General features: G+C 41.2%; 1 protein-coding gene across 5 annotated transcripts; it reads left to right on the top strand.

Moving 5' to 3' along the window:
* The first annotated feature begins 629 nt into the window (after positions 1 to 629).
* On the top strand, positions 630 to 27264 carry LOC106922044 (dynamin-2-like). Of its 5 annotated transcripts, none has more exons than XM_014994146.2 (20): positions 630 to 1086; positions 4364 to 4437; positions 4942 to 5091; positions 5185 to 5388; positions 6129 to 6227; positions 6367 to 6527; positions 8232 to 8374; positions 8456 to 8591; positions 8768 to 8835; positions 13793 to 13931; positions 15010 to 15096; positions 15201 to 15271; positions 17163 to 17217; positions 18624 to 18734; positions 18813 to 18922; positions 19014 to 19125; positions 19249 to 19416; positions 22593 to 22819; positions 23507 to 23743; positions 25141 to 25978. In XM_014994146.2, exons 1-20 carry the CDS (start codon positions 926 to 928, stop codon positions 25205 to 25207), a joined length of 2580 nt encoding a protein of 859 aa, XP_014849632.1. In that variant the 5' UTR covers positions 630 to 925; the 3' UTR covers positions 25208 to 25978. The 5 variants fall into 5 exon arrangements, with proteins under 5 accessions (XP_014849632.1, XP_014849633.1, XP_014849630.1 ...); XM_014994147.2 differs by lacking the exons at positions 13793 to 13931; positions 25141 to 25978 and adding exons at positions 11425 to 11563; positions 26967 to 27264 and having other exon boundaries at positions 631 to 1086; XM_014994144.2 differs by having other exon boundaries at positions 631 to 1086; positions 25138 to 25978.
* Positions 27265 to 27348: the final 84 nt, after the last annotated feature.

Genomic DNA, 27348 nt, shown 5'->3' with positions numbered 1-27348 from the left:
TACACTTAATACTTAGTAGAATGTACTTGCACAAATGTAAGTACACTTGAAATATACTAAAGTATTTTTTCCCACTAGGGTATTCAGAAACCATCAAAGCAGATGCTTATAATAAAATTCTGCCAAGTCTAAGTAAACATTTCGGGTATTCAGAATGTCATTATATCTTGTTAAAATAAATATTTAATACAAACTCTTATGTTCTCTTATTAGGTCTATTAGTTTTGATATTCACATCTTTCTGTCATAAGTATCAGATCAGACATAAAAATATAACACATTTCCAGATAGCTCATATAATTTTACAAATATAAATAAATAAATAAATCAGTGCAAATGGTTAAAAAAAGTCACTAAATTAATAAATGGAATGATAAAGTTACAAATATCAAAATAATAATAATAAAAAAAACACGCGAGTGTTTGACTGTTGATTTCATTCACTATCTAAAAACGTTTATAGTTTTTGAAGCGATAATAAAATAATGCTCTTACTTTTGAAGTTCAAGTCCAGAAACTTCCAGTTAGAAAATTAAAACATGGATGTGCGTGAGTGTACGTACGCGATGACAGACGCTCAACCCGACCAATGATTGGACGAGCAGACCTGGAAGGCGGGGCTTCGACCTCCGGCGGAGGCTGGGTGTCGCCTGACCGGATGATGACAGAAGTTTTCACTGGAAGCCAGTTACTTTTATTATACACTGACCCGCTAACTAGCTGACAAGTTCACTGAATTTAGCCTTTTCCGTCTTTTTTCCTTAATAAATAAAAAGAAGTAGAAGACAGACTTTCAAAAAGAAGCAGTGGCAGGCTGCTGAGCCATTTGGAAACTTTTTTTTTTCCCTCCCTTTGGAAGAGCGAACCATAATTTGACTAGCGAGGTGTCTGGGATAAAGCCCGCAGGGCTCACCGAGGCACCGCTATGGGAAACCGGGGGATGGAGGACCTCATTCCCCTCATCAACAAGCTGCAGGACGCCTTCAGCTCCATCGGCCAGAGCTGCAACTTGGACCTGCCGCAGATAGCGGTGGTCGGCGGGCAGAGCGCAGGGAAAAGCTCCGTGTTGGAGAATTTCGTTGGAAGGTTGTACAGCCCGTCTCTGCTCTTCCATTTTATCCCCTTGCTTTTAGACCGAGTTCAGCTACTGTTAGTGTCTCATGAACACTTGCGTTAAAAAACAACAACAAAACAAACAAAACTCGCCAGCTAAGCAGTTGTTTCGGCGCCCAGTGTGTCGGTTCCTCCCAGTTTATAACGTTTTTTCCCCCAAAACTGATTCTTTCCATTCTTGAGCTATTCACAGTCTATTCCTACGTAGCTTACGTATAAAAAACATATGTTTGACAGACAACATAAATTCTTTAAAATTATTGTAAAATACATCAAAATTGGCTTTATTCAGGCACTAAAAGTAGGTGGAAAAGTGACTGTGAGTGTATGACTAATCTAATGCTGTCAGCAGGGCCTGCTATCTGCCATGTCCTGTCAAACATTCACAAAGCCTGCTTTATCATAAGATTGCCTGGCTGTAAACACAGACCTCACGTCACATAGGTCACTGTTTGAATTTTAAGGGTGTGGCAGAAAAAGGTTAGTTTGTAGATTTCCTGAGGTCACTGGCAGATAAAATAGCTTATCATTCAGCCACACAGGAATCGAAACAGGAGCTTAACCCTTTGCATAATCTTGTGTTTATGTGTGGGGCTGATTAAGGAAATCTTGACAAAGCCAAGCATCAATTGTGACTTTAAGAAAAAAAAAAATCCCTTTTTTTGTGGACATAGTTAGAGAAATTGGTAGAAATAGTGAGAAAACATCTGTTTATGATAAGATTTAATTGGTTTAAATCTGCTGAAGATTGTTGCATCCGCATAGTTTTTCTAGACCTCAGCTAAAGTGCAATGTGTGTGTGATAGTGAAAGTGGATTAGACGGCCACGTCTCTGCGTTTTTTTTTCCTGTCGCCTTTTGTTTGTGAGCCCCACAGCAGCCGCACAGGGAGACAGTGGAGGCATTGATGTGTCTGCGCCCGGGTCGTCAGTCATGTCACCAGCTGCACCGTCATGCGTACATGACACACTGGGTACCAGATACCCACAAAGCTGCTAGCTGTTCCCATGATCGGTAATCATGCAGGGACGCTTTGGCAGACTTTTGACTCCACTGTGTTAGTTTTTAAATTAAATGGCTCTTGGTTTCTGACTGGTCCAAATAAGCTGTTCTCCTCATTTGTAATGGACAGAACCTCGACCTTAACCCTTCGAGTTGTCCACATTTGGTCATTAATGGTTTCTGCTGCACACAAATTAAGTTAATGTGGGATGCATTTGTATTCAGTCGCCCTGAGTCACTGATTTATAGACCTGCATTTAGTTGCAACTACAGCTGCATGTTTTTTGTCTTCCCTTTCTAGTTTTGGACCTGACAGGTTTACCGCTCAATAGCTCAATCAGATTGGATTTTCAATTGGATTTAGGTCTTGACTTTGACTGGGCCATTCTATAACCTGGAGTTTTGGTCTTATCAGACTTATCAAGCTGTCCACATGACTCACTTCTTGCTGCTCAGCCTTTATAATGTGAAATAGATCACTCTTTATCGTTCTTCCAAAAATGGGAGTCAATAAAAGGCATTTCTGACTGATTTACCAGAATAATGATTCATGATCTGAACTGGTCTTGTTCATATTTTATGCTACAGCGGCATAAGTGACGGAGGAAACAGGATGGAAATCAAAGTTGTGCAACATCCTAACTGCTCAGTCAGCGCTGAACTTCAGGAGCAGAGGGAACATAAACGTCTTCCAGTTTTGACCTCAGTGCATATATGAAGGTTTTTTTTTTACTGTTTGCTCAGGTTGCCGTCTTTTGAATAAAATGTTGAGTCTCCCAGCTGACCTGACAGCCAGACGGACAGAAAAACAAACATATTCTCCTCGCCTGCAGAGATGTGGGGGCGCTGACCTGGAAATGATCGCGATTGTATTGAGCAGAAGTTTCCATCCCGATGAGCATGTGTGCAAAGAGGAGAGGGAACACAGGCAGATGCTTCAGCTTCATTTAGACCGTGTTAGTTTTCAGCGAATGTCATTTAAAGTCACTTCAGAAAACAGAAGCAAGTCCAGCTCACGCGGAGACATGCAGTTCAATTTGGTCCTGATTAAGTAATTCGTGTCAATCTCAGTCACTGCAGTAAAACTAGGACTGAGCGATGGGAATTACATCTAAAATCTCATTTATGATTTCTGTCTGTTTTTGTTCTCGCCTTATTCTCTGAAAGAAATTACAAATGGCAGAAAACATTTTCAAAAAGTGGCTTTTATTTCAATCGTTCCTTCTATGACAGAGTTTTAGAGTCAGGCTACAAGAATTTGTGTTTAATTACGGGAACACAGTCATAATGTTAGCAGAATAAAGACGAAATTTGACCAGAAAAACATCTTAAAATTATAAGAAAAAAGTATTTTTTTTGTGTTGTGTTACTACGACTGTACTCTTGTAATATCTTCACTTTATTCTTGTAATGGAAAAAGACAAATATCTTAGCCTGACCGTTGTGTTTTGTTGTAGAGCTGACCTGAACTCAGAGTCCAAATAAGCAGAATCTGTAAAACTGCCTCAAGAAAAACAAGATGGCGGCTTTCGGTGTGTCGACATCACTCTGAAATACGGAAACAAAAGGAGTACATTGATGGGGGAAAAAAGTTAAGATTTTCCATAAATTAAATCTTCAAAAACCAAAAACCCAGTCATAGATGCAATTCAGTCCAAACGTCATCAAGTACAAACTCAGCTGATCTTTTTATGCAAATTAGGGAAAAAGTCATCAAGGTAAAGGAGCCCAGAAGATTACCTTGAGTCAATGATTTTGCAATAGTTAAGCATGTGGTCACAGTGGAAAGGAACAACTCTTAGCAGGAAGAAACCTCCAGCAGAACTGTCCTCAGGATTAGCGGCCATGATGGCGGACTGGGAGGATAGAAAGGAGATGAAATGCAGAATCACAAACAGTCCATAGAATGATTCGCTACAATAAATGTTCATTACAGACTCCATCCAGGAAAGAGACGCAGCTAGTCAGAGAAACACTGAGCCAGAGGAGCTTTCTATGTAAACGAAAACAGTTCAACAGGTTAGAGGCAGCAATAGGTTAGCAATGGTTTCCTCCAGAAAGGGGACACAGCTGAACACAGTGGCGCTACGCTACAGGTACCTTCTGCAAAAAAACAAACGGAAAAAAACAAGTACCCTGCAGCTTCCATCTTACAGTTCTGTTTAAGAATAAAAGATCAACCTGTAAATGTTATTCCTTAGTTTGTGTTTCCAGAAACTAAACTTATTCTTTTTTTTTTTGTCTGACAGAGACTTTTTACCCAGAGGATCTGGCATCGTCACCCGCCGTCCGCTCATCCTCCAGCTGGTTAACAATAAAGCAGGTAAAGCACAAAACTTTGGGTTTACTTTAAAACGTAAATAGCAGCAGTAAACTAGAATTTAAATCCTGAATCTATCGAAAAATTGTTCCATCGCTGCGTCCGTTTTGTCTGATACCAATTTGGATTATTCTTTTACTTTTTGCCTGGAGCAGCTGTGCATTTAATCAAATTTATTTTTCTGTCTTTTGTATAATCATCATTATCATAGAATAATTGAAATAGTTCTTTAGTAATATTCTAAAACATTTGATCTTAATTTGTCAAAAATGTAAAAAGATGCATGGAAGCTGCATCAAATTAGGTCAAAATTCAGAACATTCTTATTTAAATGATCATTTATTTTGTAATTTATCATTATTATTATTGTTAAAGTAATTTTTTTTTTACATATGATTTTGCTTGATTCTCTTTCTGTAGTAATGGCTGCTATTCTACACATTTTTCTGTCCTTGATTTTTACTTCTATTTTGCGTCAGTCTTCTACATCACTTGTTTCTTCTGTAGAGTATGCGGAGTTCCTGCACTGTAAGGGACGCAAGTTTGTGGACTTTGACGAGGTCCGCATGGAGATCGAAGCAGAGACCGACCGGATCACCGGGTCAAACAAAGGGATCTCCCCCGTCCCCATCAACCTCCGCGTCTACTCCCCGAACGGTACCGGATCCACACGCTAAAACCGTTACTCCACGTATTTGAACTTCCCCCGGCTGACTTCAGCCTTCCTTTCGTCTTCCTTTCTCGGCTCAGTGTTGAACCTGACCCTGATTGACCTGCCGGGGATGACCAAGGTCGCCGTGGGCGACCAGCCTGTGGACATCGAGCACCAGATCAGAGACATGCTGCTGCAGTTCATCGTCAAGGAGAGCTGCCTGATCCTGGCCGTCACTCCGGCCAACACAGACCTGGCAAACTCAGATGCTCTCAAAATCGCCAAGGAGGTGGACCCACAAGGTGAGGCCGTCCCTTCAGACCTGGATCCTTAAAAATTTAAATTAAAGACTTAAATTATCTTAAATTCATTTAAAAAGTAAGTTGTCATTAAATTTGTTCATCAGAGGTCTTACATTTGGTCTTAGTAGGACTTTTGTCAGGCAAAAGGTTGGCTCACATGCAGACATCTTCATTAAAACCTGCGGCTCGTTGTCGCAGCTAGCTTTTCTTATGTCTGTCATGGATAAGTGCAAATTTTTCTCCAGTTGTTTGGCTGTATGAAGTTTGTACATTTCTTTGGACATAAAGGTCTTAAATTCCATTCATACTGGTCTTAAAATGTCTTAAATTTGAGTTGGTGAAACATGTAGAAACCCGGTAGTCATTCAGTCTGACTTTAACTTGGTTTAGCACTGAATAAGATGAACATGCTCCTTGCTCTTAGCTTCCTCTCACTTCTTCCCTTCCGCTCTCTTGTCATTCGTTGCCTCACTAATAAAGCTGGATTGTGGTTTTAATGAACTGTTTAATTATTAAAAGATTTCCTGGTAGCCAAGGGGAAGCAAGTAGAGATAAAGTTAGTGGATTAGTTCTATCTTTAGCTCTTTATATTTCAAACCACGATGATGTCATCAGTTAGTTGGCTGTTCTTTATTGGATTGTAGCAACGTGTTGTATGTATGACAATCAGAAGGAGTTTTCAGGTAAAATTAGCGCCAGCTGTAATTTTAAGACCATCATCAGGACACTTTGGTGTTTAGGGCTGCGGACGATTGGCGTGATCACGAAGCTGGACCTGATGGACGAGGGGACGGACGCACGAGACATCCTGGAAAACAAACTGCTGCCACTTCGCAGAGGTAACTCTGCACATGGGATTTTTCTCAGAGTCGCCAGTCTCTCTGACTGGCTCTGAGCAAATGTTAGAAATGTTCCAATCTGAGTCAGATGCAGTCCGCTCCTTCACTGTAAGATCTGACTTTTATGTTTTTTTATCAGGCTACATCGGGGTGGTGAACCGCAGTCAGAAGGACATCGACGGAAAGAAAGATATCCGCGCTGCTTTGGCGGCTGAGAGGAAGTTCTTCCTGTCTCACCCCGCATACAGGCACATCGCCGAACGCATGGGCACCCCGCACCTGCAGAAGACCCTCAACCAGGTCAGACCCGCCCCGGATTAAACACCGTCACACCGTTTGACTTGAAAGCGTTGCCTGGGCGACACGTCACACCCAACCAAACCATGTTCTGGTACATTTTGTTCAGTTCAGTAAAAGGAACGTGGATATTTATATCCAAGATTTTTCGGAGTCTCTATTGTCTGGGCAGGAGGGATCTCCTGTAGCAGTGTGTGTTGCAGCCAATCTGAAAAAGCTCCTGTCTTAAGACTGGCCTTTCACTGGATCATCTTTGTTACACAATGAGCTCCAGAGGTCCTTCGCTTTCTTCCATTCCAAGTTGGAAAAATGAAGTTCAATACGTCGTCTAATTACTATTATCAGCAAAGGCTAATGACGGTTTATTTCCTACCAGTTTGCACATTTAGCAACTTTAGCAAACAGCTGTTGCTCAGTAATTTATGTAACTTGCTCAACACTAACCATTAAAGTTTCAAGTAAACAGTTTAATACTGAAGCTTTCATCATGTTAAACACCCAACAAACATCAGATTTCAAGGTTGCCTTTGGTGAACACAAAACCATCCTTCTGAACATTTACCGTATTTTCCGCACTATAAGGCGCACCGGATTATAAGGCGCACCTTCAATGAATGGCCTATTTTAGGACTTTTTTCATACATTAGGCGCACCGCATTATAAGGCGCATAGAATAGACGCTTCATACTCTATTATTACACATCCACATTAATAAAGAAATGGTCCCCGAGTACTTTATATAGTAGGCTGGCCCAGTCGTTTCACTCACGGTGTTGGTGTTGCGATATTATGCCCAACTGCTTTCTGGGTAACACAGACCAACCGACACGCTGCCGCTGCAGTCTCTGTCTCTCTTCCCCTGCCCCTCCCCCCCTGGCTTTAAATGTATTATCAAACTTTATTAACAAACCAGTGTTCTGACAACTATCCCAGCATGCACCGCGCACTTCTTCTTCTACGGGGGAAAAAGAAGTTGGCGGCTGCTTACCGTAGTGGACCAACTACGTAAGCAGCCTACTGCATGTCTGTGTAAACATGACGTCTTTCATTTCGATCTGAGTTAATTAGCGTAGCATTTCTGCCGGATTTTCACAACATATCAGCCACGACAATGGACAGGGGAACCAACAAGTTCATGTCATCTTTTTTGGACGACATCAAGGTGTTTGAGCCACTGGATGCCTCCAACATTGTGCGCGTCACAGCTGAAAGCTACCGATAGATGAGGAAAACAGCAGATCCTCACACCCTCAGCATAAATATAGCTGTGGACAAGATCACTGATGCCTATTGTTCTTGCAAGGCTGGGTAAGTCGGCATTCATGGTTTTGATGGTCCACAATGTACATTAGCATATGTTTACTACTGTAGCTTGTGTTTGTGAGACAGTCACGCACGTGGTAGCTGCACTGTGACCTAAAATGGGCATTAGCCAATGAAACGCGGCCCCTGTGGTAAGGTCCGTTGCTGGACCTGTTGTGGCTCAATATTGGTCAATATATAAGGCGCACCGGATTATAAGGCGCACTGTCGGCTTTTGAGGAAATTGAAGGTTTTTAGGTGCGTCTTATAGTGCGGAAAATACGGTAAATTTATTTTCTTCTTTTCTTAAGTCGGACCTCGTGAATTTTGACTTCCGAGAATTTAAGACGGAGTTTCCACTTGAAATAAATATCGTCTCCACCTAATTTTTCTGTTTTTCTGCAGCAACTCACCAACCACATCCGCGACACGTTGCCGGGGTTACGCAGCAAGCTGCAGAGCCAGATGCTGTCGCTGGAGAAAGAAGTGGAGGAGTACAAGAACTTCCGGCCCGACGACCCGACCCGGAAGACCAAAGCCCTGCTCCAGTTCGTACAAACACAAACAGACGGACATAAACAAAACGTGTTTGAACTCTTTGGCTAAGCTGACGTTGCATGAATCTGCAGGATGGTGCAGCAGTTCGGTGTGGACTTTGAGAAGTGCATCGAAGGGTCCGGAGACCAAGTGGACACCTCCAACCTGTCCGGCGGAGCGAAGATCAACCGGATCTTTCACGAGCGCTTCCCATTCGAGCTGGTGAAGGTAATTTTGGAGGTTTCTCTCTGACATGTTTCTAAACTGCAGTGGGATTTAAGGGCAGACTTTCTTTCTGACTAAAAATGAAAATGTTTTAGATGTAAGGTTTTTCCTGCTTGTCAATTAAAACTAAAGAAGCTCTTTGACAACAAGTAAAACGTGACACGGCTTTTGTGTCTCAGATGGAGTTTGATGAGAAGGAGCTTCGCAAAGAAATCAGTTACGCCATCAAGAACATCCATGGAGTCAGGCAAGTTCAGCCAGCATGCCAAAAAAAACCTACTCCACATTTAGTTCCTACCCTTCTGTCAGCTGTCCATCTTACACGATTCTCAGCTTTTTCTGTTTTCATCATCACTTTTTAAAACCTCATATCCAGAAATTGTTTCCAATATACAGCAAACCCAAATCTTCCCATTTGCTAATTAATTTATGTTTTTGAGAAAGAAAGAGAAGGAAATTATTTTTTTGAGTATTGTTTTCACCTCTTTTGTATTTAAACTTTTCAAACTTTAATTTGAAGCCAGAAATGACCTCAGGTTAATTGTTTTTTTTCTACAATTTCTTGCCACATTTCACCTGTGTGTGGATATTTTGCTCCTTTCTACTTGCAGTTTGTACTTATAACAAAAATACTCAGATATAATTAAATACTGTTAGATTTTTTTCTAAAACCTAATTGTTTTGGTTCTGATCCCTTAATGTGCCTGCTAAATATTATGACATATAACAGATTATAATCTCTGAACATAAGAAAAGTGATTTCCTACTGGGAGGTGCCACTTACTGTAGTCACATAACCCAACTTCCTGACAGTAGGCGATGAGCGGAGCATTGGAAATGACTGTACGCCTGTTGGGTACATCTGACGGACGGTTTGTACGAAACATTCTCGTATCAAAGATATAGTGTGAGATGACCAACACTCGCCAGAAATTCACACAAAATAGGAAGATAAATGTTTATTATTGTGCTGCATATCTATATTTGAATGTGTTTGTTTATCTTTTCTAAACACGACAACATTAATCAGTGAAGACACTGATATTTATTGTGTGCCGTTTAGTAAGTGTGTGACAGCACACATAAGTTTAATAAAGTCAGGAAGTTTCTTCTCATTTGCTCTGTAAATAGTATAATTTAGTTTTTTTATAAGGCTTTGTTTGTGTCAGTTGACTTGGCCTTGAATTACCGTATTTTCCGCACTATAAGGCGCACCTAAAAACCTTCAATTTCCTCAAAAGCCGACAGTGCGCCTTATAATCCGGTGCGCCTTATATATGGACCAATATTGAGCCACAACAGGTCTAGCAACGGACCTTACCACAGGGGCCGCGTTTCATTGGCTAATGCCCATTTTAGGTCACAGTGCAGCTACCACGTGCGTGACCGTCTCACAAACACAAGCTACAGTAGTAAACATATGCTAATGTACATTGTGGACCATCAAAACCATGAATGCCGACTTACCCAGCCTTGCAAGAACAATAGGCATCAGTGATCTTGTCCACAGCTATATTTATGCTGAGGGTGTGAGGATCTGCTGTTTTCCTCATCTATCGGTAGCTTTTAGCTGTGACGCGGAGGCATCCAGTGGCTCAAACACCTTGATGTCGTCCAAAAAAGATGACATGAACTTGTTGGTTCCCCTGTCCATTGTCGTGGCTGATATGTTGTGAAAATCCGGCAGAAATGCTACGCTAATTAACTCAGATCGAAATGAAAGACGTCATGTTTACACAGACATGCAGTAGGCTGCTTACGTAGTTGGTCCACTACGGTAAGCATAAGCAGCCGCCAACTTCTTTTTCCCCCGTAGAAGAAGTAGTGCGCGGTGCATGCTGGGATAGTTGTCAGAACACTGGTTTGTTAATAAAGTTTGATAATACATTTAAAGGGGGGGAGGGGCAGGGGAAGAGAGACAGAGACTGCAGCGGCAGCTTGTCGGTTGGTCTGTGTTACCCAGAAAGCAGTTGGGCATAATATCGCAACACCAACACCGTGAGTGAAACAACGACTGCGCCAGCCTACTATATAAAGTACTCGGGGACCATTTCTTTATTAATGTGGATGTGTAATAATAGAGTATGAAGCGTCTATTCTATGCGCCTTATAATGCGGTGCGCCTAATGTATGAAAAAAGTCCTAAAATAGGCCATTCATTGAAGGTGCGCCTTATAATCCGGTGCGCCTTATAGTGCGGAAAATACGGTACTGGAAAAGCAGAGACAAAGCAGGAAATAAGTAAAATGTTATGCACTTTTCTGTTCTACAGTAGAAATGCTTCAGACGCTTATTGGTGTTGTTGTAAAGTTGTTTTCCTCCACTAATGTTAAAAGATAAGCTTCTCTGTTATTCAAGTAAAGTAGCTCCGTTTGTTTACATTGACTAAACAAAGGTAATTCCATTAACATGTCTGATTGAGTCCATTATTGCGTGATTATAATTGCATTAGCAATCCTAGTAACAATCAGGCTTTCATTCCAGTTAATACAAGGAAAGCACAGGCACGCCCTCTTCTGGATGAAAGTGGTAATCACCTCTGACCAATGCGGCTGAATGATTGCACAGATGAACTCTGAGGCACAAATACATCTATCACACTCTTTGACATGAACAAAATGGCCGCCTTAGAAGAAACCTTTCTGGAAATGAGGTTTATGTTTCTAACTTTCTGCTTGTCTGCCACATGGCTGCCTTGACTCCAGGTTCTCTTTTTCTTCCCCTCCTCATTAGTTTTCTCCACAGCGTCTCGTCTGCTCGTGTCTTCCCTGTCTTTGATTTTTTTTTTTTTTCTTCCAGTCCTTGTGTCCATGTATCTTATCTGTATGTCCTTCAGGACAGGCCTGTTCACCCCAGACATGGCGTTTGAAGCCATTGTGAAAAAGCAGATCATTAAACTGAAAGAGCCCTGTCTGAAATGCATCGACCTGGTCATCCAGGAACTCATCAACACAGTCAGACAATGCACTAATAAGGTATCGCTGCATGGCCGCCTGTCAGACTGTCACGCCAGCGCACAGTCAGTGCAGCCAGGAGCCATATCTGTCCAGTGTTGTGTTTTTTATTTACTTATCGTATGCTGTTTTCATGGACTGAGAAGAACAGCTTCTGAAAAAGAAGACAGACAGTAGCAGCTTTGAAATCCCTGCCAGTGAAAAAAAAATCACAAAACTACTAATCGATAAAATCCCACTCTGTGACAGAACATCTGCTTTCATTGAGCTAAACGTTTACCTCAAAAAATCCGATTGCTTCTCAAAGTCCATGTTAAACGGGTCAGATAAGATTTCTATGTGAGGTTTCTGACAATAACACAACAGTGATGGCATTAAATTTGGCTACAACTCGAGGAAAAACTGATACTTAATGCCTACAATGTGGCCCTTACTTTAACCAATTAACTGTCTTTCTTTACAAGAATAAACTATTTTCTTAAAATTAACTTGAAGGTCAGCGAAACATTGTGTTGCTGTTTTAAACTTTTCCATGCCGTGGCTCCCCACCCAGTCAGCTTTAGCTTCTGCTAAGGATCCACTTTACAAAGCCACAGAAAAATACATGAAAACCATCAGCTCTTTGTGTTTTTTTCTAACTTTTATTCACTGTTTAAAAATTATTGCTTTTGTGTAGCATAAATGCTGCCTCTTACCTTCTAATTGTAGTCGACCATGACTTCTTGGGGGCTTTTTCAGCCTCAGTGAGGAACAAAACAGCTTGATGAATTTGACTGGCAGCCAATCAGAAAGAGAAGCATGGCAAGTGACATTTCCAGTAATTATTTATATTTTAGAACAGTGACTGAAACACGTTAGATTTTCTAATAAAAAGGTGATTAAATAGTTATGATTAAAACATTTATTAGATTGAGTTGTTTTAGTCTAACATTTTTTCCTAGCGCCCTCTAGTGGCCCCCGCTTTGAAAAACACTTCAATAACATCAAAGCAGCTGAGATTAAACTTTTACTCAAAGATAAACTAGTGTGGGTATATTTATATACTTTGCCCAGACTGAATTTTATTTAATCCCAAATTTAGTTAAACGATTCCTAATTCAATGTATTAAAAGGAATGCACTTTAAAAATAATCTATTTCAGCTGTTGAATAAAAAATAACTCAAATTGTTTAGAAGAATTTGTAATTTTTTTTTTTAAATCTGCCTGTCAGTAACTTCTAAATAATTTTGGGTTCAATTAGTAGCTGACTTGTTTCATCGATAAGCAGCGGCCATTTTTGTAAAATAAAAACTCTGACGTTGGCATCACGTCAAGCATTCACATTATAAAAGATTTCACTTCACCAGACTTCACTTTGATGAGAAATATCGTGTCACCAGAGCTACACCGCCACAGGAGGATCATGTCCAGGCCTCAAACTTTGCGTTTCATAACCCTAACTTAGAGAACTGCTGCTTTAAATGACCAATATTTCACCCAATCTGACTGGAAATCACCAAGACGGTGTTCCGCTTAATAGATAACAATTATTGCATCTTCCTTTTTGCACGGTTTTCCTTTTAACTCATGATTAGAGGGAAGGTCAAGTAGTAGCTGTGATGAGCTCCAGCTGTATTTTCGGTTCTGTTTGACCGTCCAGTCCATGTGCAGCATGTGCAACCGTCTGCGGACGAGGTTTGGTGTCCTGGCTGGACGGCGGTGCGGTGGAATGCTGCCTGCTAGATGCTGCGTGCTTACAAGCAGATGTGAAATGTTTCTGCGCTGGTTCATTGCAAAACAAGCTGCAGGCCTCATTTGAACTTTTTTTTCCCAGGTTTATTTTTTCTTTTCTGTTTGTGCAGCACTGAGGGAAAGTTTTAACCTGTCCATCACTTCTCTGAGTTTTCTTTCCAATCAGCCAAACTTTCTCTTAGTTTCTTTGATGTTTTCTTGGGTAGCTGTTCTCAGAGTTCACCTCATTGTTTTTGGCTACACTTGCAGTGTCACTAAAAAGCTGTTTTTGTCCCATAAAGCAGATTTAAGAACCTGCAGCTTGTTTTAGTCCTGAACATGAAGCAGAGCTAAACTAATTCCTGTTTTATCTCTCTTCACATGCCTCAATGCTCTATTGTTTCCCACAATATCCCATCCAACTATTATTTTCTCCACCATTTTTTTCTCTCCCTTCTGTCCTACTATGACCCACGCTATGCTCACCTCATTCTTTTACCTGACACTGAAACTCCAACTCCCATGATGCCTCACTACAGGACAGGTCTCTTCACCCCAGACTTGGCTTTTGAGGCCATAGTGAAAAAGCAGGTCATTAAGCTGAAAGACCCCTGTCTGAAATGCGTAGACCTGGTCGTCACCGAGCTGGTCACCCTGATCAGGAAGTGCTCGGAGAAGGTAAATGTGAACAGAAACAGAACGAGGAGTGAGAGGCAATAAGCGAAAGAGAAAAATCAAGAACTTTTAATGGACTAACCAGCCACCGTGAACGTTGTTGATCGGCACCTTTCACTCAACACCCATCCTGCCACTTCCCTCAATGTTGACCCTCAATTATAAATCTAATGACCAACTCAATTTAAACGCAGCCCATCACCACACTGATCAGCTCTTTAACAAGTCCTCACCCCTTCCTGTTCTTAAATCAAACCCCACCCCGCACACGCAAATTTAGAAACCTCTCCCTCACACTCTTCAGTCTTCCTCTCAGCTTCCCCCTGATTTCCTTCCTGATTTGTTGAGACTCACGTCAAGCTGATGGTGAACGTGTTGTGCATGCATTTGTGTCTGAGCCGTCTGTAAAATTGTCGCTGCTCAGAAATGCTCAGGTGCTTCCCACATTGTACTAATACTAGGTGTGCAGCTTGTAATTACAGTGCCTTGCGGGGTTTTCAGTCCTCCAGTTCTGTTTCCAATTCCGGCAACTTGACACAAACTTAAATCCACTTTGTTGGGGTTTTATGTGATCAACGTAAAGTAGTGCATATGTTGCACCCTGGTACTGGCCTGGACTCAACTGGAACCGGGAGACCGGGAACTCGGGCACAAAGCTTCATTTGGTAAAACATTTCGTTTTCACTTGTTCTGGAATAAACACTTCTAAGAAGAATAACAAAAAAAACACAGTAAGTTAAACAAAGACTCCTCCTAATGAGAGAGTGGTGCAGCGATTGCGGCGGCACCTCGTATACAAAAGCTATTTATCAAAGCAGCTGAAAATGTTGTGTCATTTTCTTCCACTTCATGATCATCCATTACTTTGTGTTGGTGTGTCGCATTAAATCCCAATAAAGCATCCAGAAGTTTGTGGTTCTATTGTCAGAAAATTTGAACAACTTAAAGGAATTTGAATGTCTGAATATCTTTACAAGGCACTGTAGGAGCTCTGCACAATGTGCTGGTGTGAAGGTGTGCAGCTTGGGATTTCTGCAGCTGTTTTTTTTTTTTCTTCCTGCACACACGTCGGTGTTTGCAGTTGGATTCGTACCCTCGACTGAGAGAAGAGACGGAGAGGATCGTCACCACTCACATCCGAGAGAGAGACAACAAGACCAAAGACCAGGTTGGTGTTTGTTGGAAGCAAAAAGATTCCCAGTATACCGGGAAATTGTAGTTTTGCTCTGTTTGTGCAGATAATGCAGCATTGTGTTGTATTTTGCCTATCAGGTGCTGCTGCTGATTGACATCGAGCTCTCCTACATCAACACCAACCATGAAGACTTCATCGGGTTTGCAAAGTAAGATAAACCTCTGAGGCAGATTAATGGGGACTCTTACTGGGAATCCGGCTCGGCTGCTCTGATTGGCTGTTAACATAGATTTGGTCTGTGGATGATGTCGCCTCATAGTTCATGGTGGATGTTTGAGAGGCTTTGCAGTGTTTAGCCAACGTTCTTTCTTTAAAGTAAATTTGTCACTTCTAACAATGTGGGTCCAAAAACTTCTCAGTTTCGGAGTTAAAGCCCAGGATGATACGTTCTACATTCTGTTATATATTATTTTAGATTACAAGGCTGGGATCATTTGTTGCTCTTGCATTTACAGTTTTTCATTTGTTCAAAGCGGTTTAGTGTTGCTTCAGTAGTGAATAAAAAAGATGCTCTGCTGCGTTTTTGTTTTTTTTTGTCTACAACAGTAAAATGATTATGCGGGTCCATCCTGTTTCTGCCCCTTTCAGCCGCGACTGAGCTGAGCTGCTGTCAAACAGAGACTGGAACTGTTTTCAGAGATTTCTTTCTAAGAAGCAGCCAAAACAAAGACGAACGTAGCGTTCAAGTCACATTGTTGCAGAGGTCCAAATGGTACAGAAGCTTAAATTAACAAAGTTAAAACGAATTTGTGTTAACGCAAAACTGACCTATTTTCAACATGTAAATGTTCGTGCAACAAATAAAACTAATTATTTACATTTAAAACACATTATTTACATTTATTTACATTATGTACACTAATTATTTATGTTTAAAACATTTTATCTGACTTTATCAAAACCCATTTCTAGCCATTTCAATAAATAATCAAATTCAGTTATGCTTTTGGATGATTCTGGTATCTCATTGTATTACTGTGAGGTTTAAGAGCTTTTCTGAAAATAAAATACGTAAAAATGAAATTGAAACTTAAGTACAGATTTGCCCATTGCCAGAGTAATGTTTAAATCACAAAGTGTAACTGATGTCTGCATAGGAAAATATACAGAATGTTTACATTATATTTAATAAAGTACCTGAGTTTTAAAAGTTTAGAATAAATGTATAAGGAATAAAACCACTCATTCATCCATGCTCTTTTATTCCTTTGGGGACAAATACTGATAAAATAATAGATTATACTATAGTCATAAAACACAACTGAGCCAGCCACAAAAATGCTAAATTATGCAATAACTTAAAAAGAATAAACGAAATGTTGGTAAATAAAGAAATATACCGTGTTTTTCGGACTTTAACCCGCTTCTTTTTTCCCCACGCTTTGAACCATGCGGCTTACAGCCCAGTGCAGCTTTTCTGTGGATTTTTCTTCAACTGCGCTTTAGCAGGAAGTGAGTCATTGGAAGTCAACATTGGAAATCAAAGAAGAAAGCACTAATTTTCATTTAGAGCAAGCACATGCTAGCAACAGGAACGACGGAGAAATGTTTTCAAATTCAAACCCCCTCGTCATGGAAGCAACACGAAGAAGTTCATATGATGCCGCTTTTAAGCTAAAGATTATCAATCAATCTGGCAGTAAATGGAGCCGCTGCACATAAACTCGCCGTGAATGAATCCATGGTTGGGTGTTGGAGATGGAGGGCTGCGTCCTTATGGAAAACCGAGAGCGGTGGAGATACCAGCGGCCTGGTGCGGCTTATTTTCCGGGTTTTTTTTTTTTTTTTTTTTTTAACCTTTGTAGATGCGGCTGATAGTGAGGTGCGCTCTGTAGTCCGGAAAATACGGTATTCTAGTCTCTCATTGATGAGGTTTCTTTTTTTTTAAACACTCTTTCATTTGTAACTGGATCAGACTGAATGTGTAAGAGTCGACTGATGGTTCTTCCAGTGTGTGAAAAGAAACCGGGTCCTAAAACGCTTCACAGTTGCCAGTTCTTAAAGCTGAGCTGATTTTATTGAACGTCTCTGTCCTGCAGCGCCCAGCAGAGGACCGCTGCCAACGCCACCAAGAAGAGAGTCATGCCCAACCAGGTAGACCAGCTCTCTTACATCACTGCATTGTTTTGTTTTTCCGCTGTAATTGTTCATCTTTCCATGCTACTACCTACTGGCTCTTTGTTCCTCTCTTCCTCCTTCTAAACCGCTCACTGGAGCTTCTAGTAAAGCACCTTGGCCCCAGTTCCTCTTTAGGTGGGTGGGGGGAGCCGCTACTCGCTCAGGCCGTGACAAACAATATTTTTTCATGTCTGACAGGGAAGAGGGAAGTGAGAATTGCGCACACTTATGAGAACTCACAGGTCAGCTTTTAAGTGTAAACATATGACATCACAGCTTCTCCGTGAAGCTCCTTTGGGTTTTTCTGAGCTTTTAAGAATTTTGATCTGCATCTATGGATGACGGTGAAATTAGAAGAAATACGGGAAAGCTAGGATTAATTGTTGCAGGTTTACAGGCAGCAGGTGGTGAGATTTATCTGTAAAACGCTGCAACCCATTACATCATAAGGCTGGAGTAATTTTCCTCTGGTCATCTGATCTGCGAAAAACACATACAAATGAATCAGCCGTAGGATCACAATTTGAAATGCTGAAAATTGATTTATTGAAGAAACAGAGACATTTTCCAACTCTCTACACTATGCTAGACGTCAAAAACAAGCTAAAACGTCTTGCAGCATGGCTGCCATGAAGATTATTTTTCTCCCATTTAATCTGTAGCTCTGCATCATTTTAGTCAGAGTGCTGCATTTCCGTGGTACGTTTTTATGTATTTCTTTAAAGCTGCAGTAGGTTACTTTATAAACAATGTTTTTTTTTTTTGCTTATTTGTTTTGCTGTCTATCATCTTTGTGTAGGCGCTGCTAAACGCTAATGGCGGAAAAGCAACTTACCGTTACAGGAAAACCGTTCAGCTATTGTCATTGGTTGCTATGCTAACTAGCCTTAGCATTCATAATAGGCTCCGCTGTGAGCAAGGGGCTGTATCGCAGCAGAGAGCAAATGGCAGAGTGTGCCTGGTGTGTACACAAGCATGATTGACAGCGATAACACCCTCCTCCTTGCTCTCTGATTGGTTGTTTCTGACCATGGAGAGTATTTCTCCAGTGGCTGTAGGACTGGAAGGAAGAAGAAAAGCTTGATGTATTTATTTATTTTTCATATATTATCTGTCTCGAAGCATACCGTCACAGTATATCGTTATGACAGTTTGAACAAATACGTGAAAAAGCTATTTCTTCATAAAAGTTACGTACTGCAGATTTAAAGTTACCAGTGTTAACGCAGAAACAACAGCGAACAGAAGAACTTTAGCAAATCAGATATCAAATTGAAGCACCAAGCTCTCTCGGCTGTGCTGCATTTTCATTTGCTTGTAGCGTCCTGCCTCCTCTCTTAGGATGAGCTTTAAAACACCTGGTGTTTCTGTGGACCGTTCAGGTGATCCGCAGAGGCTGGCTCACCATCAACATCAGCATCATGAAGGGCGGATCCAAGGACTACTGGTTCGTCCTGACCGCCGAGTCTCTCTCCTGGTACAAAGACGAGGAGGTAAACCTGCAGAAACGACAGGAAATGATGATGTAGCTGTCAGTCTCTGGCAAAACGTCACACAGAGTGTTTCATCAGGAGAAAGAGAAGAAGTTCATGCTGCCTCTCGACAATCTGAAGCTGAGAGACGTGGAAAAGGGCTTCATGTCCAGCAAGCACGTCTTCGCTATCTTTAACACCGAACAAAGGTGCTGACATCTTTTTTTTAATTATTATTATTTTTTTATTGTTAAACTCGTTGGATTTGAAGCTTTGTGTTTCGGTTCTGTTGGTTTACAGGAACGTGTACAAAGACCTGCGTCAGATCGAGCTGGCCTGCGACACCCAGGAAGACGTGGACAGCTGGAAGGCCTCCTTCCTCAGAGCCGGCGTTTACCCAGAGAAAGACCAGGTGCTCAAGAGATTACCGCTGACGAGACGTCCCCTGTTTTTCAGTTTTCAGACTCTCTTTTGACTTTCCTAAAAAGGTTTCCTTTGCGTGGGTGATGTGATGTCCGCTTCTGGTGTCCCTCAGCACGAGAACGAGGACGCCATGATTCCCGGGGACACGGTGTCCATGGACCCACAGCTGGAGCGCCAGGTGGAGACCATCCGCAACCTGGTGGACTCGTACATCAGCATCGTCAACAAGTCCATCAGGGACCTCATGCCCAAGACCATCATGCACCTCATGATCAACAACGTACGTCCCGGGTTTTCTTTCCACGTTAAGCTGAACATTTCTGCTACCAGCTGGTTCTGCTTGGTGCGTTTTAAACGGGTTTCGAGGAAAACGTCACAGTGAGGCCAAACACAGACACACACAAGCAAACGCATTTGGTTTCCGTTGTCTTCACAAAATTTTACCAAACCCAGAGACATTCATTGGGATTTCAATGTATAAAACTCTTTTAAGTGCACTCATATTTATCGACTGTATTTTGAAAACATGTTTAAAAAAAAAAAGCTCTTAACAATATTTGCTAATTTCTCGTCTTTGACGGGTGTTTTCAATCCTCTTTAGCTTCTGCAGAAAATCAGCTGATCCATTTAGCACATAGCATCAACACTGAAGCTTTGCAGAAAAAGTGAAATGCATTACTAGTGCTGGTTTGATTTGTTGTTTAAATCTGTTTTTGAGCAACTTTGATGTTTAAATGTGACAAACACAAGCTTAATGGGGCCAAACTAAAAGACTTTCTTTTTTTAATTGCTAACATAGAGACAATAAAGTCTTAATATTAGTAGACTAGATGCATTATTACCAGAAGAAAGTCGTAAACTTCTGGGAAGATTGTTTTAATGCAGTGTTGTGTTCAAGACCACCTAACCCGAGACCAAGACAAGACCAAGACCAGAGTGTATCGAGACCAAGACAAGACCAAGACTTTTAGGGTCCGATACCAAGTCAAGACCAAGACCGAGGAAAGTCGAGACCGAGTCAAGACGGCCCACGCTACATGACACAATAAAATGTAAAATATGATCGAAATTGCTTCTCAAAATAATCTGAAAGATCCATATTCCTATAAAAACACCTAGATATTAAATACTTAATACATTTTACCAATATTAAATATTCCATTTCTGTGCTACAATGTGTGATGGTCTCGTGCCATCCCTAAAAACATAACACCCTGGGCATTTGCCCATATTGCTCATGTAAGAAACCACCACTGTTGCACCATTAAACACAGCAATTGAGGCAATGCCCTGACGGTAAATAACGCTCAACTACCAACACTGACCAAGGAGCAACAAGCAAGAAGTAACCAAACAGAAGGCGCTCATCGTGACTGTTTTCACTCTCTATCCCAGTACATGAAGCCAGGTAGTCTGACACCATGGCAGACATTACAGCTGCCACTTTGAACAAAAACAAGCAAAGAGCAATGTGCATGCTCTGTGTGCTCTTTCATTCTTGTGTTTTAGTTATTTGTTAATTTAAATATCAACGTACATAATAAAATAAAATAATGATGCAGTGTACACAGAGCATTACTAGAACAAAGAACGGGTGTTCTGTCAGATCAGATCGTCATACGCTTAACACGAACTCACGGTGTTCTGTCAGATCAGCATACGTTGTCAGATAGTCATAGCTTAGCTCAGACATGCATACGCTGTCATTACCATATGATTTTATTTAATCAGCAACATAGAATCATGACGTAGATCAGGGGTCCCCAAACTTTTTCCTGCGAGGGCCACATAACTGTTCCCTTTTCTGGTCGGGGGCCGGTCTGTCGAGCGGGGGTGGGAACGGACGGACGGCTGGATTACGGCCGACGACATATTCGCGTTTTTAGATGGATACAGGATCCGGTATTGTTCAGGGGGCCTGACCAAACGAGGTGGCGGGCCGGATCCGGCCCATGGGCCGTAGCTTGGGGACCCCTGACGTAGATCATCATACACTTGGTTATTAACAGTTGTATGGCATCCAGTTACAGCCAGACCTGCTTTAAATATACTTTGAAACCATGACAATGCATGTATATCTATATAGTTATCATATTATGTCATATTATAAACAATTTAATGACTTATTTTCGTCATAACTTGCATGCGCTGGCATGGTACTAGCAACATAGAATCATGACGTAGATCGTCATACACTTTATTAACAGTTGTATGGCATCCTGACTTAGCGGTTAAGTGAGTTTTACATGGGCGTGTGTTGTAGCTGACTCCAGCTGCAGCCAGACCTGCTTTAAATACACTTTGAAACCATGACAACACATGTATATCTATATAGTTATCATTGAAAACAATTTAATGACTTATTTTCGTCATAACTTGCTGCATATGGTGAACTGACAACTCCTCTGACTGTCGGACTTCTTAATGCGCATGCGCAGGCATGGTACTCACTGCATGTATGCTATTCTGACAGCACACGGTAATCTGATAGAACAACGGCTCTCAGTGAGTGACACTCCAGTCCTATCTAATAAGTAAAGAGCCATGGAGAAGAATCGACTGTTTCTGAATGTCACATCACTATATTGCAGACTTTTGGACGTAGCGTTGTCCCATATATGCGACAAGTCAGTCAACACCTCTGCACAATAACTCAGACAGTGAGTGACTTTTTTCATCACAAATTCTTATGTGTCTCTGTACAGCTAGCTTTGCTAACATCACGTTAACGGGGCTTACCTTCTTTGAGCTACTTTTCTAAGTGACGAAAAAAGTTAGACGTTGTCCCCATCGTCTCTGAAAGGAAGCGCTGCTGAGTTAGCTCTGGCCATCGGATTTCTTACTATTTATGCAGCGCTATTATATTACTGACGATTAGACAAACATTTTCTGCCGCTGAGAGGAAACCACTGCGCATGTCCTGGAGCGCCGCGTGCGAGTGAAAGGTGGGGAGGGTAGAGGGAGGGGGGAGTAACAGAAACAGTAGTTGCTTGGATTTTAATTGGTGCTTTTTGCATCCACTGAAAACAAAGATGTTAACAAATAAACTGGACAGTATGCTGTACGTTTAGTGATATTTTCACAGTTGCGGTCTCGACTGGTCTTGAAATAAAATGCCGAGTCCTCAGCGCCCGAGACCGAGACAAGACCGAGACCAAATGCGGTCGAGTCCGAGACGAGACCGAGACAATCAGAAAACGGTCTTAAGACCGGACTCGAGACCAAGACCGATCTCGAGTACCACAACACTGTTTTAATGATTTATCTAGACCTAACATGGCGCCTATCTGGTTCTGTCTTCAATCGTTTCAAAGTCAATTGCATGATAATTTGATGCTGTTGAGTTTGAAAATGAAACATGTCCTTATTTGTAAAAACCGACACCAAAGAATATCTTTGTGAGGTGCTCGACGTTCCTCACTTTACATTTTTTAAAATAAATGTTTCACGCTTCAGACGAAGGACTTCATCCACTCGGAGCTGCTGGCCTACCTGTACTCGGCCGGAGACCAGGGCAGCCTGATGGAGGAGTCGGCGGAGAAGGCTCAGAGGAGGGACGAGATGCTGAGGATGTACCACGCCCTGAAGGAGGCGCTCGTCATCATCGGAGACATCAGCACCACCACCGTCTCCACGCCGGTGCCGCCACCCGTAGACGACACTTGGATCGCCAAAGAACCGAGGTGACAAATGTTAGACAAACAAATGCGTGAAAAGTTTTAATACTTTTAACTTCAGACGGGTTTCAACCTGCTTAATGGTCAAAGCTTCACCTGCAGTGGACGGTGAGTCTCCAGATTAGACAAAAACAAACCTTAAAAGAAAAATGTATTTAGGAAATATTAAGTTATTGATAAAATACATATTTCTGTTCCAACATGTTTTTATTTCTATGTGCTGCAATAGAAATAAATAACAAAAACAATGCAGAGTAAAATCGTGACGAAATGTTTGCGTTTTCTTGTTTTTGTCATGTTCGCATATAACATTCAGGTGAAAAATGAATAATTTTTTCAACATTAAAAAAAAATCTGAAGAGATTCAGGTGAGCGTGACTAAAACTATGGTATTGGTGTAAGAGTAAAAAGTGTGAATAAATTAAGGATTCATGATTTAATTTTAAAAAAATACATGTTACAATTTTTCTTTTTGTTTAGATTTTTATTGTTTATTAAAAATGTAAACAAGAGCAAACTGCCTTTATCATAATGCATAATGTCCACCAGGGGGCACCAAAGAGCTGTCAGTTATTAGACCAGCAGCTTCTTCCTTTCTTTGCAATGCAGTTAGAAAATAAACGGCTTTGATTTGTTCAGATTATCCATGACGAACATGAAATGTTAAAAGCAACACCTGGCTCTTTGTTCCAGTCCTCCTGCGGCGTCCCGACCTCTCGCGTCGACCGCACCGCCTCCCAACCGGCCCCCGGCGGCGAGGGGCCCACCCGCGGGTGCGCCCGCTCCTCTGAATCCGTCGCCGGCGTTCGGAGCGCCGCCCGTTCCGTCTCGTCCCGGCGCTCCGTCGCCGTACGATGCCAACTCGGCCGTGCCCCTCATTCCTTCGAGGCCGCCCCGCGTGCCTCCAGCTCTGCCGCCGGGAATTCCCAGGTAGATGGAAACACACACACACACACACACACACACCCTTACACATCCTTATGTGATTTAGAGTTTTGTTGTGACGTATCATGAGGACCTTTTGGCAGATGGAGGGTCACTTGCTTTTCTTTTTATGAGTTCATCTCGTCTGTTTCCTTTCTTGGTCCAAATGTAAATGTGGGAAATATTTTATTGATAAAAGTGACAATAAGAGGAATTTATTCCTACTTTTTTAGGGCCACAGCAATCACAGCATCACAAGCACACATACTGGAACTGAAAAATGTTCCCAGTTGTAATGTATAAGTGCCGTTTCCATCACTAAGCTGCACGCAGTAACAGTATTTTATCATATTTTCAAATTGATTGATACTTATTGACGCGCTCATTGAACAAAGAAAATAGTAAAAACAACATTTCTAACATTTCATGGGCAGTTTGTGGGGTTTCAAACATCATTAATTGAAATTTATCGTGACAACAGTCAGTCAAAACTCTTATCATGATGAGAAACTTATCACGATAAATGATTACCAATGCAATAATTATGTCACCTGACCTGGTTTCATCATGCTGTGGTATTTCAGGAAGTTCACAAAAATTAATTTTTAACACATGGCACTGAATGTTATAATAGAAGAGCCAGACTCCCATCTTCGAAAATGTAAAATTAGCATCAACAAGTAAAATAATGAGCATAAATGCATTTTTAAGGCTATATTCAGATTCTAAACTAAATTATTTTTTTATTACCAATTGCAGTTGCATGTTATAACATTATCACACCCTAAATATAAAGGGTTCAATTAAGCTAAGCTAATAACGATTAAAAGCCCAATGGGCTCCGTGCATCATGTAAACATCTAGCTAAGGCTGTACCATCTGGGCTCTTGTTTCAGATTAATTTAAAGTTCCTGAGAAACTCTTCTGAACAGATCAACATGAGCTGATAGAAATGTTGCATGGACAGCTTATCATCAGTCTGGGTCCAGCTGAGACTCAGTCTGATGCGCACTCAGACTGAGCTTTACCGTGTTGTTGGTAATTAGCAAACTGAACGCCTGAGCACCGTTTTAAAGCTTTCAAAGCGCCGTTGGTGCTTCAGGGTCAGAAATCCGGACCAGAATTTAGACCCGTTTCATGTCTGGCTTTCCGTCTGCATCCACACTGACACAATAGGTGACCCTGTTGCCATGGTAACGGGCCCAGGAAGCCCACGAGTCTCCACGCATGACGTATCTCCCGTTCTGTGTTGCTGGGGGTTTTATTGGGGGGGGGCGGGAGGGTTTGTTTTGGTGCTTTGGGAGCGATCGCTGCATGACTAAATAGTAACATTTTCCCCTCGCATGTTTTTTTTTTTGTTTCCCTTCCCTTTTCCTCTCTTCCACCATTTTCTCCTGCAGCAGAAGACCGCCGGCTGCACCCAACAGACCCACCATCATCCGCCCTTCAGAGCCCTCCCTGCTCGACTAGAAACTCCCTCAAACGTCATTTTGTTTTCCTTTTTTTCTCTCCATCTGGTCTCTCAGACCCTGTTTACACTTTTCTATCGCTTACAAGCAGAAACGTTCTACTAAAATAGTTTCTACTCTGTGATTACAAACTACTGTTATGCTCTTAGGTCTGTGCTTTTCAGAGGCATTTTTGTGTAGATATTTTTTTTTCCTTAAAGCGACGACATGAAGGCAAAATGAAAAGATATAAATTTGATGACAAATTTAAAGCCTTCCTCAGAAACTTTGTAATAAAATCCATCTTAAAGCGGCGTATGATGTACAACGTTTTTTTTATGACGTAAGAGAAATGTTTGTTTGTGAGCTGAACCCTTGCTAATGTTAAATCTGCAACATTGACACACTAACAGCATTTAACGAAAATAATTATTCTCACATGGTTTTTCTTTTCACTTAAGATGTTTTATAACATTCAGCTTCTTTCCAGATAGTTTTTTTTTCTTAATAACACACTCCTGTTAGGTTTATTGCTTCTCCTTCTGTGGGAAACGCAAACCTAAATCAGAGATGGAAACCAGAAGGGAAGTGCTGACGTCTTATGTAACACTAATAACTACACAGATGTTGATGTAAGAATGTCCTGTGCCTGCAAGTTTCCACAAAGCTTACCGTCAATGGAAGAAATGTCACAACGTCTTTGAAATTTCATCAGCGCATAAAGCCATTTGTTAAATAAATCTGAGAGACGTCGCCTTTATGTTTATGAATAAAACACAAATCGAGACCAAAAGCTCTGGTGGTTGGTGCTTCTTCTGGCTGCATGCCTTTTCTCGTGCTTCTGTTGTTTTTCACTCAAGATGATGAGCAAACGCTTATGAAATATTTGCATGGTGCAAACCTGGAAGCAGCTGAGCAGAAGTGAAACATTTCCTCTGATTGAGTCTAGGTCAGTTTGGTTGATGCTGCATGTTTATAACAATGTGGAATCCTTAGAATGACTTGTTTTTAACACATTGGGATCAATGTTCAATGCAAACGCACTCGGGAAAGACGTAGGGAGTCTGGGATCAAACCACAGGAGGGAAACAAAACGGCAGTGATTTACCGGTAAGTAAGAAGCAGAGCCAGAAGTCGCTGCATTCTTTACACACCAAAACTTTTACTGTATAAATTATAGAATGTGTGGAGATTGAGCTATACAAGTTCCTCTGCAACCTTTTCAACCCAAAGAGCCGGTTTTGACCTCAATCCAGCAAAAAAAAAAACTCGTTTTGAGCCGCAAATGTTTTGATTTGTTTTTTTCTTTTTTAGGTGCTGGAAAAAAGAAACCTTTAGTAGAGGAAATATGGAGTCATTTTTAAAGAGCTACGTTTTTATTTAAATTTTAAGGGTTTAGTATTCAGAAAAACATAAAACTTTATAATATACATTTTGTTCAGTCTGTAAAAAAAAAAAAAAATCTTACATAGTTTCAAACCTAAAGACAAAAAATTGTTCTAAAAAGCATCTTTCGTTGGAAATTCAGTGCAGCTATTCTAACTACTAAAGGTCTTATTAGAAATGTATTAAGAGCCATTGTTAGAGGTTTAAAGAGTCATTCCTCACACTTCCAGCCCCAGCAGGTTGTTCATCCCGCTAGTGATCATTTGAAATGATGTTTTTCCCCCCCAGACGTTAGAGAAGACCTCGGTGTGAATCCTTTCTTTCCAGTGAAGTTTGCTTTTCAACAGAGCCAGAAACTAACCGGAGGTGTTTGTGTTCATGGTCCTCTCACGCAGGCGGCCGCCACACGCTCCTTCTCGTCCGAACCCCATGTGAAGAAACCTCCGACCCGGCCACAAAGAATCAGCAGCAGGACTCTGCTGGAAGAACTCAATTTTTATTGTTTTTTAATTTTTGTTGTAAGATCGTTTGGTTGAAGAAGATAACGGGTATCAAGAATTTCTTAAACAGAATTGAAAAACCCCTGATTTGCTGTGTATGTATGGTAATATCAATAGTAAACATGCGCTGTATATACTGTAAAACTTTTTCTGTGGCTAAATAAATACCGTTCAGACGTTTGGGGTCAAACTATTTGGTGGTGATAATTTTATGACTAAATTTCCAGGTAGTTGTAAACTACAGCCCGCCAAGAGGTTTCGTGACACATTTATTTCA

The sequence above is a fragment of the Poecilia mexicana genome, unplaced genomic scaffold (assembly GCF_051168715.1).
Source record: "Poecilia mexicana isolate PSO_F unplaced genomic scaffold, ASM5116871v1 scaffold_2, whole genome shotgun sequence".
Lineage (NCBI taxonomy): Eukaryota > Metazoa > Chordata > Actinopteri > Cyprinodontiformes > Poeciliidae > Poecilia > Poecilia mexicana.
The sequence above is the reverse complement of the archived record's forward strand: the minus strand, read 5'-3'. Positions and strand labels throughout refer to the sequence as shown.